This window comes from Symphalangus syndactylus, chromosome 10 (assembly GCF_028878055.3).
Source record: "Symphalangus syndactylus isolate Jambi chromosome 10, NHGRI_mSymSyn1-v2.1_pri, whole genome shotgun sequence".
Classification (NCBI taxonomy): domain Eukaryota; kingdom Metazoa; phylum Chordata; class Mammalia; order Primates; family Hylobatidae; genus Symphalangus; species Symphalangus syndactylus.
In genome coordinates this window covers 119,365,141-119,384,949 of record NC_072432.2, presented here as the reverse complement: position 1 = coordinate 119,384,949, position 19,809 = coordinate 119,365,141, and the positions used below count along the sequence as shown (strand labels likewise).

Sequence of the window (19,809 nt, the reverse complement as noted above, 5' to 3'; positions counted from 1 at the left end):
ATATAAACTTAATTCATACCCACAAAGTGTTAAATTTTAAAAGACCGATAATACAACACAAAGCACTGGCAAAGATGTAGAACAGCCATAAAATTTATATACTGTTCACAAGAATAAAATTAGCAGAACTTTTTACTGTGATGTCTGCTAACAGTGAATGCCTACCCTATGGGCATAATATTTCTACTCATGACTGTACAGCAAAAAACATGAGTAAGAATGTTCATAGCAACATTACTCATAATGGATAAACTGTGGATTCCATCTATTCAAAGTTCTAAAACTACAGGCCAAAATAATCGTAATAAGACAGGCTCATAAAGGAGAGGAAGGGAAAAAAGAAGGGTTTGTGGAAGCGTGGGAAGTTCTATTTCTTGACCTAAATGTTTGCTATGTAATAATCTGCTAGTGTTTTATGTACTTTTCAGTGTATATTTAAATAAAGATTTTAAAATATATACCACACATATGTTGCAGCCACTATGGAAAACAATGTGGAGATTCCTCAAAAAAGCTAAAAATAGAACTACCATATAATCCAACAATCCCACTTCTGGATTTTATCCCAAAGAACTGAAAATGGGACCTCAGAGAGGTGTTTGGACAGCCATGCCCATTACGGCTTTATTCTCAAGAGCCAAAAGGTGGAAGTAACCCAACCAATGGTTCCAACAGTCTCTTCATCTCCCCAACCGGGAGGCAGTATTTCAACCTAAGAAAACACTGACAGTACATAAAACTAAACATTACAAAGTTGTATGTACAACGAGTCTCATTCTGTAAAACAAAACAAAAATCCTCGAGAAAACAAAACACACACACGCACACACACACACACACATCTACCTACCCACCAAAACTAAGCAATATTATTTTCCCTTAAATGAACAAAAAATTAAAAATGTAATAATGACCATTGTTTTAGTGACAGAAAGGCAAAGTCACATACTACTGGTAGAAGTATAAGCTGTTCCCACAAGCCACAAGTTTATTGAACCTTGTCATCTAAGTTATAAGATGGAGTATGTTCTTCCCAACTATTCAAGTGCCCCTTTCTACTCAACAGTTCCAACAGTCTCTTCATCTCCCTGACTGGGAGGCAATATTTCAACCTGAGAAAACATTGACAGTACATAAAACTAAACATTACAAAGTGATATGTAAAACATGAGTCTCATTCTGCAAAACAAAACAAAAATCCCTGAAAAAACCACACACACACACACACACACAGAGACAGGTCTTCATTCTTCATTCCTGTTATGGGATGATTTTGATTTTATTCTTTGTGGAAATGATACACATTTTTCATATTTTCTACAATAAACATATAAGAATAGTCAAGAGTTAAAGGCAAACTTCTGAAAGAATTTCACTTAACATTTTGCAACAGCTACTTCTAAATATAAGTAACTCCACTGTGCTTTTACAGGCTGAGTATCCCTTATCCGAGATGCTTGGGACCAGAAGTGTTTCAGATTTCACATTTTTTTCCATATTTTGGAATATTTACATATACATGATAATATTTTAGGGAGGGGACCCAAGTCTAAATATGAAATTCAGTTGTTTTGTATACACCTTATACATATAGCCTGAAAGTAATTTTATATAGCATTTTAATTAGTTTTGTGCATGAAACAAAGTTTTGACTGTGACCCATCACATGAGGCCAGGGCAATTTTCCACTTGTGGTATCACATCAGCACTCAAAAAGTCTCCAATTTTGGAATACTTTGGATTTTGGGTTAGGAATGCTCAACCTGTACTAACCTTCTCCTTCTTTAAATGAAACTCTGCAAAAATGTAGGAAATATTTACTTTGCTCCGTGAAAAAAATTTTAAAATTTAAGAAAATATTAAATGTATTTTACTTTGATCTCATATAACAGAAAATAAATGAATATTTTTAAGCCTCCAAACAGAACCCTACTAAAACTTACTGTTTATTAATGTTCATCTTCTGTGTAGTGTAAGCAATCATTTGTTTTATATTTTATAGCAGTATAAAAGTATTTTTAAAGAGTCAGTGTCTTGTGAAATGGCCACTCAGGGACAGTGGCAGAAATGGTACAAAACAAAATTAAATGATATCTGATAACTACTGTCAACACACTCAGAAAATATGGGGAACTTACTAGAATAAAGCAAAATAAAAGTCATTCAATGAAATAAACACAAGAGAAATCGCAAAACTTTCTCTAAACTAATGATAATGATAGTCATGGAGCACTTCAAGATTTTGCAAGGCCTTATTAAATTATATTCAGTAAGTTAATACTCATTCACTGAGTGCCTATTATGTACTATATACTAAGTGCAATTTGGAAGCATATCAGTCACAATATCCTATCAAAAAAACAATATAGTGGGAGAGATATCTGAATGAAGGATACCTGGTTGAAACAACTAGAAAGTCAAATCAAGTAGCATTATTATTTGTCTATAAGATAGTCAAATAAAATTTAAAGGAAATGCATAAAATACAATTAATATAATGCTTTCACTCAGATTATCAAACTAGCTAGAATATCTGTTTTAAACTATGCTACAGATTAAGTGATAAAGTTACATAGGAGGAATGCTTATTTATTCTACATTTTACATATTACTGAATGGAAAAAAAAAAAAACCCTCCATGCACATGCCCATGGACACACGCAAACACCCCACACGAAAACTGTGCCTTGCTCAGATGCTAGCGCTCTTCCCCAGTTCTATCAGCAACCAAGGAATGGAGGCAGATCTCAAGGCTCTCAAACCTTGTTTCTCTCAAAATGGAATTTCAACCTAACTTGGACCCTTAAGGAGTTGGTTTCTCTCTGAGAGAAGATTCAGATGAACCCTACCTGGCGTTAGATTAAAAAAAAAAAAAAAAGATTCATTTTACTACTTGTGTCTCTTTCCCTTTGAAGTTCATAAAATATAACAATCCCCTGGATCACGTTTTCTTCATGTGTTAAATACAATTTATTCTCTCAGGACAGGATAATTTTGGGAATTTAATGCAAAAGCGAGTAAAGTTCAAATATTAGTTTTCTCTTCCAGATAAGGATCAAGTGCAAATTCTATCATTCAGAAACAACATGATGCAGGTAAATGCAGGATGCCCTGGCATTTGAGGCGCCTGATTTCAGACTCTTCTCTGTGCCTCAAATTGCAGAAATAACAAATAAGATCGGACAAGATAGTCTTCAATGTCCTTTCCACTGGTAACATTCTAATAAGAAAGTCCTCCATACCCCCAATAAATTGACTACAGATGAAGTTCGCTAGAAAATTCCCCTTTGTAAAGGCACAAGTCAAATCCTTCTTAATAACTAGACGCTAAGAAATCTGCAACAACATCTATTCTGATCAAGTATTTACTTTGAAGGGGTATAGAGGGATATTTGAGAAAGAATCCAATTTCAATACATTTCAAAACCTATCTACACAACTCAACTGTAAGAAGGAATGAATAAAGTAGACTAGTAGAGTTCATCATCCTTGAATAAGACCTTGAAAAGCTAAAATACAGTGAAGTCTAGACACAACTCTGCAGATGACTGATCTAATGTGCATTTTAAATCCATGTGAAAAAATTTCAATAAATAATGTAATAACCAGCTGGGTGTGGTGGCTCATGCCTATAATCCCAGCACTTTAGGAGGCCTAAGTGGGCAGATAACTTGAGGCCAGAAGTTTGAGACCAGCCGGGTCAGCATGGCAAAACTCTGCCTCTACTAAAAAAACAAAAATTAACCAGGCATGGTGGTGCACGTCTGTAATCCCAGCTACTCGGGAGGCTGAGGCATAAGGATCACTTGAACCTGGGTGGTGGAGGTTGCAGTGAGCTGAGATCATGCCACTGCACTCCAGCCAGGGTGACAGAGCGAGATTCTGTAAAACTAAAATAAATAATAATAATAATAATAACCCAACTGGCAGTCTGAGAATGGGTGGGGAAGGTGGAAGAGAAAAAAATCACTTCATCACATAATTTAGGGTAATAAAGTCTAACTAAATAATAAATTTAAAAGGGAACAAAAGAATGTTTAAATAATCTGTGGGCAGAAAAACAAAAAGTAAAATAAAATTTAAAGGCAGCCAATCAACAAAGCTGAAAAACATAATGCCTCATGAGAAAAAGAGCTGATGCCGTCTCTCACAATATGTGGCCCATCCAAATTCAATAAATACACCACTAGAAAAAGAGGGCATAGAACAAGATGCTTTAATTATTGGGAGTATTAAGGGGTAAAGTAAAACCAAAATCCAATGAAATAATGTATTTTCAATCACCAAGTTGCTACTTTTATTTCTTTAGAAAGAGGGAAAAACACAGTAACTGCCAAGGGGCAGTCTCTCACCTCCCGACCCTGAAAAAAGAGGCAGAAATAAACAATCTAAGAATCTAACAATAGAGACTAGATCAAATAAACATAATTACGTCATGTCATGTCATTACAGAGATGGTGATACAGAAAATTGAACGACATGAAAAGGTATTCACTACACAGTATGTGAGGAAAAAAAAAAATCATACAACCCTAAATTTATAATCAGATATTTAGAAAGACAGGCCTTTGGTATATACCAAAAGTTCTTATTTTTGTTTGGTGGGGTTATACATGCATTCTTTGCCACTTATCCATATTTACTAAATTATCTACATCAAGCATAATGAATTTATAAGAGGGAAAAGTTATTAATAATAAGAATACAATGAAATGTTTTATATGTGTGAGGCCAGGGAGAGCACGGGAAGAAGGTAAATAAATTCCAAGTTTATTAATTAATTTAATAATTAATTCCAAAATTACTGGGCATTATTAATTTCATAGATTTGGAGTTGTTTTTGGTGGAGAATTTCTTGGGGATAGGTTGAGCATACCTAATCTGAAAATGTGAAACCCAAAATGCTCCACAATTCGAAACCTTTTACTGTCAACACGACACAAGTGGAAAATTTCACACCTGGCCTCATGTGATGGGTCACAGTCAAAACTGTGTTTCATGCACAAATTATTTAAAATGTTGTATAATTACCTTCAGGTCATGTGTATAAGGTGTATATGAAACAAATGAATTTTGTGTTTAGGACTTGGGTCCCATCCCCAATATATCTTATTATGTACACATGCGCATATTCCAAAATCCGAAAACATCTGAAATTTGAAACACTTCTGGTTCCAAGCATTTCAGATAAGGGTTACTCAACCCGTATAAGAAATATGGTTAACTCAAATTTCTGCTCAACGGGTAAAATTAGGCACCCATTGAGCTCATATTTTAAATATTTAAAATACATGATATTTTGCTTTTGGAAAATGTAATACCCTAAGGAGCCCCAAAAGATTAACAGGTAGCTGACAAGAATCTGATGGCAGTCTGGACAGAAATCTGGACACTAAAAGGCTGAAGAAGAAGAGATGGCTGGGCAAATGCATGAATGAATACCAGGACTAGAACCAAGGCTGTTCAACTCTCAGTCCATTTTCCCCTCTAACACCTATGACAGAAAACAGATCACTCAATAGCTCATATTAAAAAGTCTAAGGATCACGTCCTTTCCTCACTAGGTATAAAGTAATAACACTGATTTTCCTGTGTGATTTCTAACAACTAGGCTCATTACACCAAACAGGATTAAAGTTTTTTTTCATTTTAATATCAATAGCCAGCACTGTGAATACTCATCCAAATTTATACAGAATTAGCTTTTACCCACTTACCTAGCAGAGTGATCTTGGAAATATTACTTATCCTCTCCAAATCTCATTTTATTTATAAATTTGTAATACATCAAGATATAGTAAGCATACATACATCTTGTTATTTTGCTGTGACGATTAAGTAAGATTTGGGATCTTGGCAGAGGTCCTAGCACATAAACTGCTGCTACTATATCCAGGTCAGAGTGGGCAAAGCCATGAAGTAGAAATCAGGATGTGTGGCTTCTGCAGTGAGGGATCACTTCCTTATTAACTGTATGACTTTGGATGGGTAATCTGGTACCTGGGCCCCCAGCTGGCAAAAGGAGACTGCACTACCAGGGGTTAAAAATTGAGGGCTCATGGACACAAGGGTCCAATGACAGAACCCAGGGATTTTGTAAGCCTGCATGGGCAGGGGGAAAATGTACACATTTATTTTCACTAACCTCCAGCTAAATTTCAGCATTTCTTTTGATTATGGGCACAGGTAACAAACTGTATATAGTATTAGCAATTCTTGTGACTCTGTCACACAGAAATGACATTTTAATATCATAATCCAGCTGTTATCCACTTAAAACATACATTACTCAATTATGAGTATTTTGGTAAATTATTTCAACCTTTATAATCTTAAATATTTTATGCAATTAAAACATTCTGGCCAGGCGCGGTGGCTCACACTAAGCACTTTGGGAGGCCGAGGTGGGTGGATCACGAGGCAGGTGGATCATGAGGTCAGGAGATCGAGACCATCCTGGCCAATATGGTGGAAATCCATCTCTACTAAAAATGCAAAAATTAGCCAGGTGTGGTGGTGTGCACCTGTAGTCCCAGCTACTCAGGAGGCTGAGGCAGGAGAACTCTGCTTTAACCCTGGTGGAGGAGGCTGCAGTGAGCTGAGATTGCGCCACTGCACTCCAGCCTCTCCAGCCTGGGAGACAGAGCAAGATTCTGTCTCAAAAAAAAGAAGTCTATACGATTTACCAGGCTATCAAAGGAATCCATGGGACGACAACAAAAAAGTTAAGAATCCCTAGAAAGCCCTATAAATTTTAGCTCTTACATTCTATGAATGCACCATAAACATACATATTCTGATTTAGTAATCTTGAGGAGCAGGATAGAAAGCTGCATTTTATTTATTTATTTTTATTAGTTTTTGAGACAGTCTCACTCTGTTTCCCAGGCTGGAGTGCAAAGGCACCATTATCAGCTCGCTGCAACCTCCGCCTCCTAGGTTCAAGTGATCCGCATACTTCAGTCACATAGCTGGGATTACAGGTATGTGCCACCAGGATCAGCTAATTTTTGTATTTTTATTAGATACAGGGTTTCACTATGTTGGCCAGCCTGCCCTCAAGTGATCCACCCACCTCAGCCTCCCAAAGTTTTGGGATTACAGGCATGAGCTGCGGCCCCCAACCCAGAAATCTGCATTTTAAATACATGCAAACATTTTGAGCCATACATAATTTAGAAAGAGAATACTATCATATTGACAATACTATCCATCTTTTGTGAAAAGCATGCTTTTTAAGGTTTCTTCTGTATCCTGTTAAGAAATTTTGGGAATACCACATTAAGAATAAAAAAAGCCAGAGGGTATGAAATCCAGGAAAGTTACCAGCAGCCCTAGAAAACAAAAATCAAAGGCCCCATACCAACCTAGAAAGATTATAAAAAGAAGTGAAAAGAGGTACAACCTCCCTCCTCACCTTCCGCCTTAGCTGTCCCTTTAATCCAGCACCCACACACTCACACTACCTTACAGGGTACATCACAAAGTCTCAGAGAAACTGAAGGTCTGAGCAACCCAAGTCAGCAGGAAACCAGCTACTTTGACAACTGCTAATCACCTGATTTGAGCACCCATGGAAACAACAAAGATCCCTAAAACCTAGAGAATATCATTAGCCACTTTAATAGCTGTTTGGACTCTTCCCCTCAAAACCCTGTATTAATATTTTCATTAACAAAAAGAATATACCCTATCATTTACTTTGCTGTCAAAAGCTATTAGAAGCTATAAAAATAACATGGGTCACTTACATCAGGTCATGCTATAAAGAACACTGGATTTGATATCAGAATTTTGGACTCTGATCACATGATGGCTGTGATTACATCAGGGAAATCACTTTACTTGTGTGCCTCAATTTCTTTAGGTGCCCTGATTCTACAACAGAGATTCCATGTAGCAGAATACCTATACAAATATATTAGTTATAACAATGCTATTAAATGACAGCTAAAAATATTGAACAATTATCAGTCTGAAACATACTCAAACCAAATGAAGAGCCTCTGAATGACTACTCAGTTTCTTTATGTTATGATTGGGGAATAAATGGACAGGCAGCAAGAGGACACAGATACCCGCCTGGATCACAGGAAGGAGACTAGCTACTTCTGAAGGGTAAAATAAATGAGGCAGACATGAGGGGTTACAGATGTCAAAGTCCGATGTGCCAAGTTCTCTGTTGCTGTTATGTGATCTTTTCTTCTTCCAAGTAAAGACAATAAAAGTGAGTGGGTGGAGATATTTTGGTCTCCAGTAAAGTCAAGTTTAAGAAGGAACCCTGCCACTAGGTAAGAGAATAAAGCCACAATAGATCAAATGCCAGTGTATTCTGCAAACAAGGCTAGCACCATTATGAGAGTCTAAGAAACATTAGGCACCAGTGTACTCTGGAATGAACATATAATAGTTGGATTGAAAATCGGAGACCCAAATCCTAATCTGATTTTTGCTACTAAATGAAGCAATATAACCTTGTTAAATAATTTGGATTTTATCTACAAATTAGGAAAGGACTATTTCTTTCACTTTTCAAACTGTAACACTATCTTACAGATATATACATGTGAATTCATAAAATCTCATTCAATTACACTAGGTATTGAAACAAAGGTGCCTCTAGATGTGAATTCATAAAATCTCATCCAATTACATTAGGTATTGAAACAAAGGTGCCTGTAAGTGTCAAGTATACATATTTATGACCAATGACATAGATTCTGAAGACAACATTGTATTAGAAACTCTAATATAAGACAGGGCTTTAAAATGTAGAAAATTAAATAGGCAAAACACACCAAATTAATAGTCAAGATCAAGTTTCAGGAGTGAAGAGTCAATCACCATCATCATCTTTATTTAATCTATCACTTAAAAACATGCTGATATTTACACCACTAAGTAATTCTCAAAAGACATGTTACTGAGTTTCTACAAAACTCTCCGTCTTGAATTCTTAAATATAGTTAAGAAGAATGAGACACACGAAAAGGAGGTCCTGTTTTTCCTATCAATGGCCCTTCTCAAAAAGTTATTTTGCTCATTTCTTCTTACAAGAAAATGTAGTTAAAGTACTAGCACTTTAGAATCTTCAGTGGGATTTCAGAAAAGAATCACGGGAAATGATTACCTTTAAAATAATTTTGTCTTATTTTCTAATACAAGTAAATGAGTAATTTCAGTTAATTATTAAATTTGGAATTTAATTACAAATCAATGTATTACTAACAGCCTTTAGGAAAATACTAAATACTAATATTCTGACTACATTACTAAACCCATATTAAAACAAACATTTCCCCCAATTAAAAAAATTTTCAGCCATTTTTTCCACACTTGATTTTGACTTGGACAACAAACGACCACAGGAGATGAAAATGACTTCATTCTCAGGCAAAATACTTCCAAATTAGCTTTTAATTGACAAACTTGTATTTTAGAATTGACAATGACACAATGCCCTCATTAAAAATGAGGACTTTCTGAAACCCTCAGAATGTTAAGCCTAGGGCAAAATCAATTTTTACGAGTTCTTCTCAAACACTTTTCTTTAAAATAAAAGTAAAGTGTAGAGAGTCAATAACTTTCAGTAAAAAATACATTCAAGGGCAGAGAACACCTATGGGAAGGTCTGCTCTAAACTCTAGATAAAAACTTTCACATTTTGGTTATCTAGCATGAAAAACAGCAAAGAACACTGAAAAATGACACGTCAAAAGTGCAGGTTCTGCTTGTTAGTTCTGCCACTAAGTAATAAAGTAATCTATTTATATCTTGACTTTCCCGTTAGTAAATAAAGTGAAATTATAATGAAATTATAATGTAAGGTTCCATGTCAACTCTAAGTATGTCAAGATTCTTATGGTCAAGTTTTTGGCTACTTAAAAACAGAAAACTGATTTAGCCCCCCACTTCACACGAGACCATTCTTTGTCAAGCAAAGCTTGAGCCTTATTTTCATATTTTCTTCCAACCAAAAAAAAAATAATAATAATAATAAAAGACATATTTAGTGTTTGTGCATCTTCTAATCAGACACTATTAATCATTTCTTTTAAAATTAAATTACCTACCTCACTGGGGTGTTGTGAGGATTAATTCATTAGTGTTTGTAAAGCACTTTGAGATCCTCAGGTCAAAGGCGCTATAGAAGTGCAAAGTAGTAGTATTATTACTAGATTCTTTGCTTATTTAAGGAATTTCACAATCCTTTAAAACCTAACTCTGTGTTATGATTTAGACATGTATTTGTAAAACCCTGCAATTTATCCACATTACTTTAAACTTTTTAAATATATTATAAATAGGGGCAGAATGTTTCAAAACAACTGATTTTAATGGTTAAACTCTGATCTACAAATGGAAGGAGAGAATGAATAAGAAAAAACCAAGTGTGACAAACTTTGTTTAGCAAAAAATTTTTAGTGAGAAATCTGATCAATTAAATTTAGAAGTGTGCCTAAGTTGTAAGAAAAACAAAACAAAAGCTCACTTTAATTACCGATTCTGCAATTTTCTCTTTCTTCAAAAAGCTAGCACTGCACTTTTAAGTTACTTTACATGCATGTACATGCAACTGTCATTTAAACCTTTACATTTAAATCACTGTAACAGTATTAGTATGAACTGACATCAAAATAATTGAGCTGCTTTTTCTTTAAACTAGCCTCTCACCCCTCAATTGTAGAAAGTAAACCAAGCAGTGAGAAGAAGTCAAAGCAACTTTGCTTTACGGAGTTTCAAAGGAAAAATTATAATGAAGGGCCAAGGCTTCAAAATCGTTAAAATCTTGGATTATTCCATCACTTTCCACCCCCTTCTCTAATCAAGTATTTTTACAATTAGTGTTATGTTTTTAAACCAAAACAACATACGCTTATGTACACACATGCACACATACAAAGCTAAGAGAACCAGAGCTGTCTATATATTGGACATTGTATTCAATAAACACACACTTCTTTTAAAATTCCAACATCCTCTGATGAGATTCTCCAGTGCAACAAACTCTAGTCCTAAGATCAAACTGAAATTTAGACAATAAACTTTAAACACTTACCTCCTGCTCCTGTTGAAAGATGACGACTCTACCACCTTTATCTCCTGTTGCTAGTAATTCTCCAGAATGATTAAATTCTACTGTAGAAATTATATCTGCTGTATAATTGAGACAAAACAAAAAAAGGTATTAGTTTTTCTTTCCCGACTCACTAGTTTCAGAACTTAGCATGTCTTCCCAAACATTCCAAGTCTATGAAGTATATCTTTGAAGTACATCAACCACCCATCAGAAGTAATATGAATCTGAAGTTCTTTCATAAATATTTTGATCCACTAATAAAAATTCTCCTCAGAATAAACCAGTATGAAACTATTTTAACAGAGAATACAACAAATAATAGTTTAACATTTCACTAAATTTGTGAATGCAAAGAAACCAACAATTTGTGAATCATTCTGATAGCACCCTTAAACATTATCTTGCCAATTTTCTTATATACATTTGATAAGCTTGTTTATGCAAATGCAAATAATCATCTATAATAAAGGCACATATTACTAACAAGGAGAGGGAATTTTAAATGTAAAAACACTTTTAGATGGAATTTTAAGTCATAAATTCAAGATCATGGCTTCAAACAAATGTTTGCAAATGATCCCGCTTTTTTATAGCAGAAATGCTTCGTGCTATGTGACTTCAATGTGCACAGCTCCTCCAGCTCCCCTACACTGCAGGACCACTAGAATCAGTCACGTCACATGGATTCTACCAGCTCAGTGCTGACTTCACAGTCCCGATCAAAGAAAACTGTCAAGTTTTTTTTCTTGGTTTTTCACACTAGAGCCCTTTTCCTAAGGAAAAAAAGTCTAAATTACAGAAATGGGCATAAGATAGAGCAATAACATGGTACAATTCACCACTGTGTCATTAAGAAGTTCTTCACTATAAAGCATTAAGCTGAATTAGAAAAGCCCCTATCATATGCATTTAAAATAAGTCAGCTTTATAAAACAGCCATCCTCTGGTCTACAGTGGCTCACTGTTAACAATTTAAGAATCTGACGATATATATACTTTAAAATTTTAAATTTACTGACATGTATTTTACCAATAACCTACCCAGCACTGCATTTCATAATATTCTTTTAGCAATTTTTTTAAAGCCCAGATTTTGAAAAGCTTTCTTTGCTTCCTCCATTGTCTAGGTCCAAGGCATTTAATCTTTTTGAACTCTTTCAGAATCTACCAAAAAGTTACAAATGCTCTCCCATGAAATTGCACATATTTAAGTGCTCATAAAAATGTGCATATTATCTCAGACTGTTTGGACAACACCTCAACGCTAGGTTAAAAAACCCCTGGCTACACCACAGTGGTTACCTAAGTAACTGCTTACCTAAGTAACACAAAAGGCATAAAACTGAATATACTGGACTAGTACATAAAGCCAAACACCAGTAAGTACTGAGAAGTCATTTGATTAGGAGTGATTTGATTAGGAGTTCTGTACTATACTACTGACTTCTACAGCGAATAAAGGATTAAAAATATACAAAGTCCCTGCACTTAAAGCACATTAGAGTACAACTGGGGAGATAAGTAGGAGCAAAGAGCAGCAGACAAAAAATATTGAATCAAATTTGAGGGTCAGGCTCTAAAATCAAATAATAATACAAACATACAGAGTCAAGATTATCTTTAAATTCAAATCCCTCACATAGACACTCTGAAGACACAAATTCTTTCTCGTAAGTCCAGCTCAGATAATTTTCCCTACAGCATTGATAATTTGCTGTTTTTTTTTTTTAGCCTAACCATCAAATGAACTAGTTAATTTGAATATAAAGTCTTGCTGTACCAAAATACCTATCTTTGATCTCTAGAATATGCACTCAGCTTGGTGAAATGCTCACATCTGAAACCAATACCAGACTCATTCTCCTGTTCGACTCAGTGGAATAATGGCCCGAGTTGCCCATTACTTATTTTATCTCTTTCCCAGGTCCAAGTTGTTGCATCCACCTAAATTAATTACAACTCCTTGTCAGGCTGATGAGCTGTTACAACTGTCACTTAGTAAGGGAGATGTCAAGGACCATGGCGTGACTAGCCTGACTATGCTCTCTGCTAAGCAGTAAAGTTAGACGGGTAGGTTTGGTGCAGGATGGACTTTTTTTTTTTCTTAAGAGTCTTTAAAAAAAAAAAAAAAAAAAAAAAAGGCCTTTTGACCAGGCTGGAGTGCAGTGGTGCAATCATGTCGAACTTCTGGGCTCAAGCAATCCTCCCACCTCAGTCTCTTGAATAGTTGGTACTACAGGCATGCACCACCATACCTGGCTAATTTTAAAAAAATTTTTTGTAGAGACGGGGTCTCGCTATGTTGCTCAGCGTAGTCTCGAGCTTGTGGCCTCCAGTGATCCTCCCACCTCAGCCTTCCAAACTGCTGGAAGTTTGCAAAAGCTACCATACCCAGCTGGGCTCAATTTCTAATAAGGAAGAAACCTTAATATTCCTTAAGTGAACTGAACACATAAAACCTAGAGATGATTAAGTCAGTAAGGACAGTTACAGTAAAACAACTGAGATTTGAGACTGAGGGGTGGGGTGGGAAGGCACATTCCACGCCAATTTATTATTTTTTGAGATGGGGTTTCGCTTTGTTGCCCCAGCTGGAATGCAGTGGTTCAATCATACCTCACTGCAGCCTTGACCTCCCGGGTTCAAGCAACCTTCCCATATCAGCTCCCCAAGTAGCTGGGACTATAGGTGGGGACCACCATGCCAGTCTACTTTTTTTATTTGTATTTTTTTATAGACAGGGTGTTGCCATGTTGCCCAGGCTGGTTTCGAACTCTTGGCATCAAGCAATCCTCCTGTGTTGACTTCCCAAAGTGCTGGGATTACAGGCATGAACCACAAAACACAACACCCAGCCCTTACCTATTTTATTATGAGAAGACAGAACAAGAATCAAGTAATAATTGTAGGTACAATATTCCAAACTGAAGACAGGGGACTCACACAACCAGTTATAATATAATCACTGAACATGCGAATGGAAGAGGAAGGTAAAGGGTGTGTGGGGAGAAGAAAAAGACTTGACTGCAAGATGCAACAGAAACAAGACATTTGCTCCAATAATGTATCACTTCTTATGGCAGGAACAATTATTTTATGATGACATTTTTAGCGTACAGTGATGTGGTATGTGTTTAGCAGTGAACTAGTTTTGTAGCAAGGGTGAAGAATTTTAAGAGGGGCCCTTGTGTAGGGTGAGGAATCCTAGAAACAACTGGCCCAAACAGCAAGTGGCTGGACATCAGGAAAGGACAAGAACCAAAGACTTACACCACAAAAGTCAACTCACTGTAAAATCCTTGAGGGAAATAAACAGTGGGTACATGGATTACCAATTTTTAGATTTTCTTAAGACACTGGTGTTTGTTACTATTTATCTTGCCAAAAGCCAATAAACAGAAAGTTTCAGAAACAGCCAACCAAGTCACTTTCTATCTGAATAGTGTACAGTAATTTTATTTTGGAAAGGGGTAGATGGACAGATTCATGGTCTCCTTGCTGTGATTTTTGTACTGCATATATTTAATGTAATCATATTTCTGGTACGAAAACTATTTTCCTGGTTTGTAAAACAGAATTTAAATATATCACTCACTAAGTCATGGTGTTCCTTCCTCCTTTCTCCCTTAAACAAAAAAGAAAAGAAAGATCATATACACAGTTACTCACTAAATCTCTAAGTTTATGGATGATGCTTTGGAAGTTTTTCTAAGTTGTGAAATGCCAATGTCTCACAGTCTCACTGGGAATACGACATATAAAAATGATGAAATAAGAAGGGAGAATGAATTCAAATTCTGCTCATAGACCAAGAAAAACATCCAGGAATGAGTTATAAGGAGCACGCTGAAGCAGCTTTGTACCGTATGTGCCACTGCATACCGGCATGCCAAGAATGGGGTACGGTCTTGCCTGGTGCTGCAGAGCACTCAGATCGGTAAGCCCTAGTTATAAGCATCCTCGGCTGTGTATCCCAGTGTGCCATACAAACATTACTGCTTTTTAGGAATGCCATGAAATGCAAAAAGTGAGGAAGCACAGTCCTGCAAACAGGGATACCATTTCATGCTATACCCAAACAGGGCTGGCTAAATACTGGTATTCAGGTTTTTAGAAAATAATCTACTCTTAGAAAATATTCTTCTCATGTTCTGATACCCGTATGTAGCTAGCGGCTACCAGACTGGACAGCATAGGTCTGAAACATTAGAGTGGATACTGACTTTTTTTTTTTTTTTTTTTTTGAGATGAAGTCTCACTCTGCCGCCCAGGCTGGAGTGCAGTGGTGCGATCTCGGCTCCCTGCAACCTCCGCCTCCCGGGTTCACGCCATTCTCCTGCCTCAGCCTCTTGAGTAGCTGGGACTACAGGCACCCACCACCACAACCGGCTAAGTTTTTGTATTTTTAGTAGAGGCGGGGTTTCACTGTGTTAGCCAGGATGGTCTCAATCTCCTGACCTCGTGATCCGCCCACCTTGGCCTCCCAAAATGCTGGGATTACAGGCGTGAGCCACCGCACCTGGCCGGATACTGACTTTTACTGCAAACCCAAGAATGCTGGAACTTGAGAATTCTGCACCTTTAAACAATGCACTGTGTATCATGTTTTTTAAAAGCAAAAACTGACATCACTGTCAGAGCTATCATACCGAATTTGTGCATGGCTTAGTATAGCACATCAGTTGAGTTATATTCTCACAAACCACCACCACCAAAATGCCAAAGAACAAACAACTTCTTTAAAAGGAAAAATCTGTCCTATGACCAATTACAATGTTATTTTACAATGAAAAATGCCTGTACTAATCTTACAAAAGAACATTCTAATACAGTTAATAAAGAAGGACCTTTCAGAACATTAGCCCACTGCCCTACTATGCATTAAGTCAACCCAGCAATTTTAGATACACATTGATTTCCAAATTGTGCGATAGAAAGGCAGTATTTAAAAGGCATAAGAATATTTTTGTTAAAAAAAGTAATGTAATGTTCTTAAATTTTATCTACACACTATTAATGCAAACCAAGGGATTGGTAATTTATTATACAGAATGAAATTCTTACTTTTTCCCCCTCTTTCTAAACTGTCAGCACCCAGGCAGGTTTCACTCTTAGAAGGTGAAATAATTGCTTTCTTTTGTGAGTGGAAGAACAACTGCTAGTGGGAATGACAACAGTGTCATTGGTCGGTTTTTACTTCATAAGGCCGTTTCCTTATTGCCACCTATCTTCTGTTTCTTATGTACTGTAATACACAGAATAGAACACATACAGCCAAAGGTTCAAAAATGTAACTCTCAGTATAAAAATCAGCAAGGGGAAATTCATAAATAGTATATATAAATGGGTGTAAGTAATAATTACTATCCATTAAATGACTAATTATTAGTCGCCTTGGCATTCCCTAAATACCTCAGCTCTTGTGTTGTGAGGCACTTTACGGAGTCACTCTTTGATTTCATAATTCCACTTGAGGACTATGTCTCAAATAAGTGATTCGAAAGAAATTAATCAAAGTTAGTGCAAAGAGGGTTATAACTGTATTACCTATATAACTTTTAATATAGCTGAAGGTATTTGAAATACTCAATAGTTAAGAAATACATTGTACCAAAGCTGTCAAATGAAAACAGCAACAAAAACAAAAAAGACAAAGAAATACAAAAGTTACCTCTAGTCACAGGTTGGAAAACAATGGCCCACAACCTGTTTTTGTAAATAATTCTTTACTGGAACTTAGCCATGCCCATAAGTTGAATAGACGGCACAGACTGAAAACATTTACTATCTGGCCCTTTGCAGAAAATGTTTGCCAAACTCTGCTTTATATTAACTGGATACTGGCATTAAAATAACACAAAGTCATATCAAACTAATGCCAAAGCATATACAGATGTTACAACCAAAATGTGTCAAACATTGTGCTAAGTGGGCATTTATTCTCTTAATCTTTATAACATCACTGTAATATGCATATCATTTTCAATGTATAGAAGAACAAATTAGAGTGATTAACCTGCCTAAGAAAAATCACACAGTGATCAACTGTCAGACTCAGGATTCATATTTAGCACCATAGGGATAAGGTGGCAGCACAGAATTCTATAAATCTCTGGATGACGAATAAAGGGATAATGTGTAAGTATTCAGTTTATTGCCTCTTTTTCATTGTCAAAATGTCTGTGTTTAGTAAAATATTTAGAGCCAAGCAACATCAACTTTATACTACTTATAAATGACCACATTACAGTTACTGCCTGTCCCTACAACTTTTAAGTATTTATTCAGCACCTGCTACATTCAAGGGACTGGGTGATACACATTCTAAATTCCACCCCCTAATGTGGCTAAGAGAAAGCATTGTAATCCCTACAGATGAAGCATTAACCAATAAAGGATTCAGTAAATGCTTAAGAAAATCAAAGGAGTATCCTAAGGCAAAATAAACAATTACAGCATTAATTATGAGACATAAAGACCAAGTTAATATGTAAATGCCCATTTTAAAAAAAATAAAAATGAGGGGAGGAAACAAGTGAGAGGAATTGCTTAAGTATTTTTTTCAAAAGATATTTTGATATCAATTTGTATCTTCTTCTTGTTTTTTTTTTTTTTTTTGAGACAAAAGAGTCTTGCTCTGTCACCTAGGCTGGAGTGCAGTGGCACGATCTCAGCTCACTGCAACCTCTGCCTCCTGGGTTGAAACAATTCTCCCTGCCTCAGCCTCTTGAGCAGTTGGGATTATAGGTGTGCACCACGACATCCAGCTAATTTTTTTTGTATTTTTAGTAGAGACAGGGTTTCACTATGTCAGCCAGCTTGCTCTTGAATTCCTGGCCAAGTGATCCTCCCGCCTCAGCCTTCCAAAGTATTGTGATCACAGGCGTGAGCCACTGCGTCTGGCCTGTTTAAGTATTTTTAACCAACCAACTGATTTACAGATTCCTGAAAGTGCCATTTGCAACAGCTGACCTAGGATCCATTCCTTAAGATGCTGACAAACCCTATTCTGTTATTTCCCTCAATATAATTAGGCTCTACAGTGAAATAGTAACAATTTAAAAGGTTAAAACTCATAAAACACTCTAAACATTGCTGTAGCAAATAACAATGAAAATCCAGAAATATCTGTTTCATGCAACACAAAATAGCATAAATCTTAAGATAACCATGAGGTTCGTGAAAACTCTATTGAGTAACCACTATTTCTTAAAATTCTGTATTCCAAATACTGTCACAAAGGGCTGCATTTGTGTAAAGAGCAGCAAGTATCTACAAACAAATGGGGCTGCCAATGTAGTATTCTAATACAAAATTAAATGTTCATACCTGGAAGAAAATGCCCTTATCAAGTTGGCTATAATAACTCGCATCTTTCTATAAATAACATTTGACTTCCCATAAAGCTCTACTAGGTAATCAGTCTCCTCTACTTTTTGTTATATTTCAGTAAAAAAGACAAAGATGAAGAACACTAAGACTACATAAACAAAGGTATTCAGAAAAAGTACCCAATAAAAATGTGTAATTTTTACTACTACTGCTTTCAAGAGGTTAAAGTAAAAGATAAAAATCAAAATTAAAAATCTGGTAACTGGTCTTGTTTCTGGCCACAATGGAGTTAAGATAACCTGAATTTATTGTCCTGCTGTGAAAGATTAGAAAACTGAAAAGAACACATGAAACAACTGTTTTTCAGACAACGGACAATGAATGTGGGTTGGAGACTCTTAGAAAGGAAAAGAAAGTGATCCCTGTAGTAGCTCTTGCTTACTGACTGGAAGGACCAAGACAGCATGGTGAGAGTTATGAAGAATCCAGAGGCCAGAAAGTTAAAGCAGCCACAACGTAAAGGCAGAGTACCCCAAAAAAGTTATCTACAGGCGGCTCAGTTAGAATCTTTGGCTGAATACTGATACGGGCATCTATGAAGTGACATATGAGGGCTCTGAAAAATTAGGGTCCCCACCAGCCAGAGAAGAGAAATCCCCAGCAGCAGGTAGAGTTCTCAGAAGAGTGTCACACCTTAGTAATCAGGCTAAATCAGCACTAAAGACTAAACTTGTCCTAACAAAGTTTAACAACAAACATTTGATCCTTGGAAAAGATCAAATCTATCCCAAGTATCTTAACTATGTGCTAGAACAAAATCCAACACTCTACAATGTAAATTCACACTGTCTGGTTTCCAATCCGCAATTACCAGGAATATAAACAAGCAGGAAAATACAACCCATAATCAGAAGAAAAACCAATGTAAACAGAGCCAGAAGTGACAAAAATGAAAGAATTAAGGTCCTAGCAGACACGGACCAAAAACAGCTTTTGTAAATATGCTCCGTATGATCAAGAATAAATCATTGCCCAGGCACAGTGGCTCATACCTGCAATCCCAGCACTGAGGTGGGTGGATCACTTGAGGTCAGGAGTTTGAGACCAGCCTGGCCAACGTGGTGAAACCCTGTCTCTACTAAAAAAACAAAAAAATTAGCCAGGCGCTGTAGTGTGCTCCTGCGGTCCCGGCTACTCGGGTGGTCGAGGTGGGAGGATTGCTTGAACGTGGGAAGATCGCTTGAACCCGGGAGCTAGAAGTTGCAGTGAGCCAAGATTGTGCCATTGCACTGCAGCCTGGGAGACAGAGCCAGACTGTGTCTCAAAAAAAAAGAAAAAAGAATAAGTCATCAACATGATGAGAAATAAAAGACGAAAGACAAAAATGTGACTAAAAA

General features: G+C 36.4%; 1 protein-coding gene across 4 annotated transcripts in view; it reads right to left on the bottom strand.

The window, feature by feature from the left end:
• PPP2R2A (protein phosphatase 2 regulatory subunit Balpha) overlaps positions 1–19,809 on the bottom strand; it is an 80,543-nt gene that overhangs the window by 20,871 nt on the left and 39,863 nt on the right. For 2 of the 4 annotated variants that reach the window (XM_055295752.2, XM_055295751.2), the window contains exon 3: positions 11,060–11,157. In XM_055295752.2, the coding sequence (XP_055151727.1) occupies positions 11,060–11,157 (98 nt within the window). Of the gene's footprint in view, positions 1–10,073; positions 10,141–11,059; positions 11,158–19,809 lie in introns of those variants that run through there. The other 2 variants (XM_055295753.2, XM_063610868.1) reach the window with 2 other exon arrangements.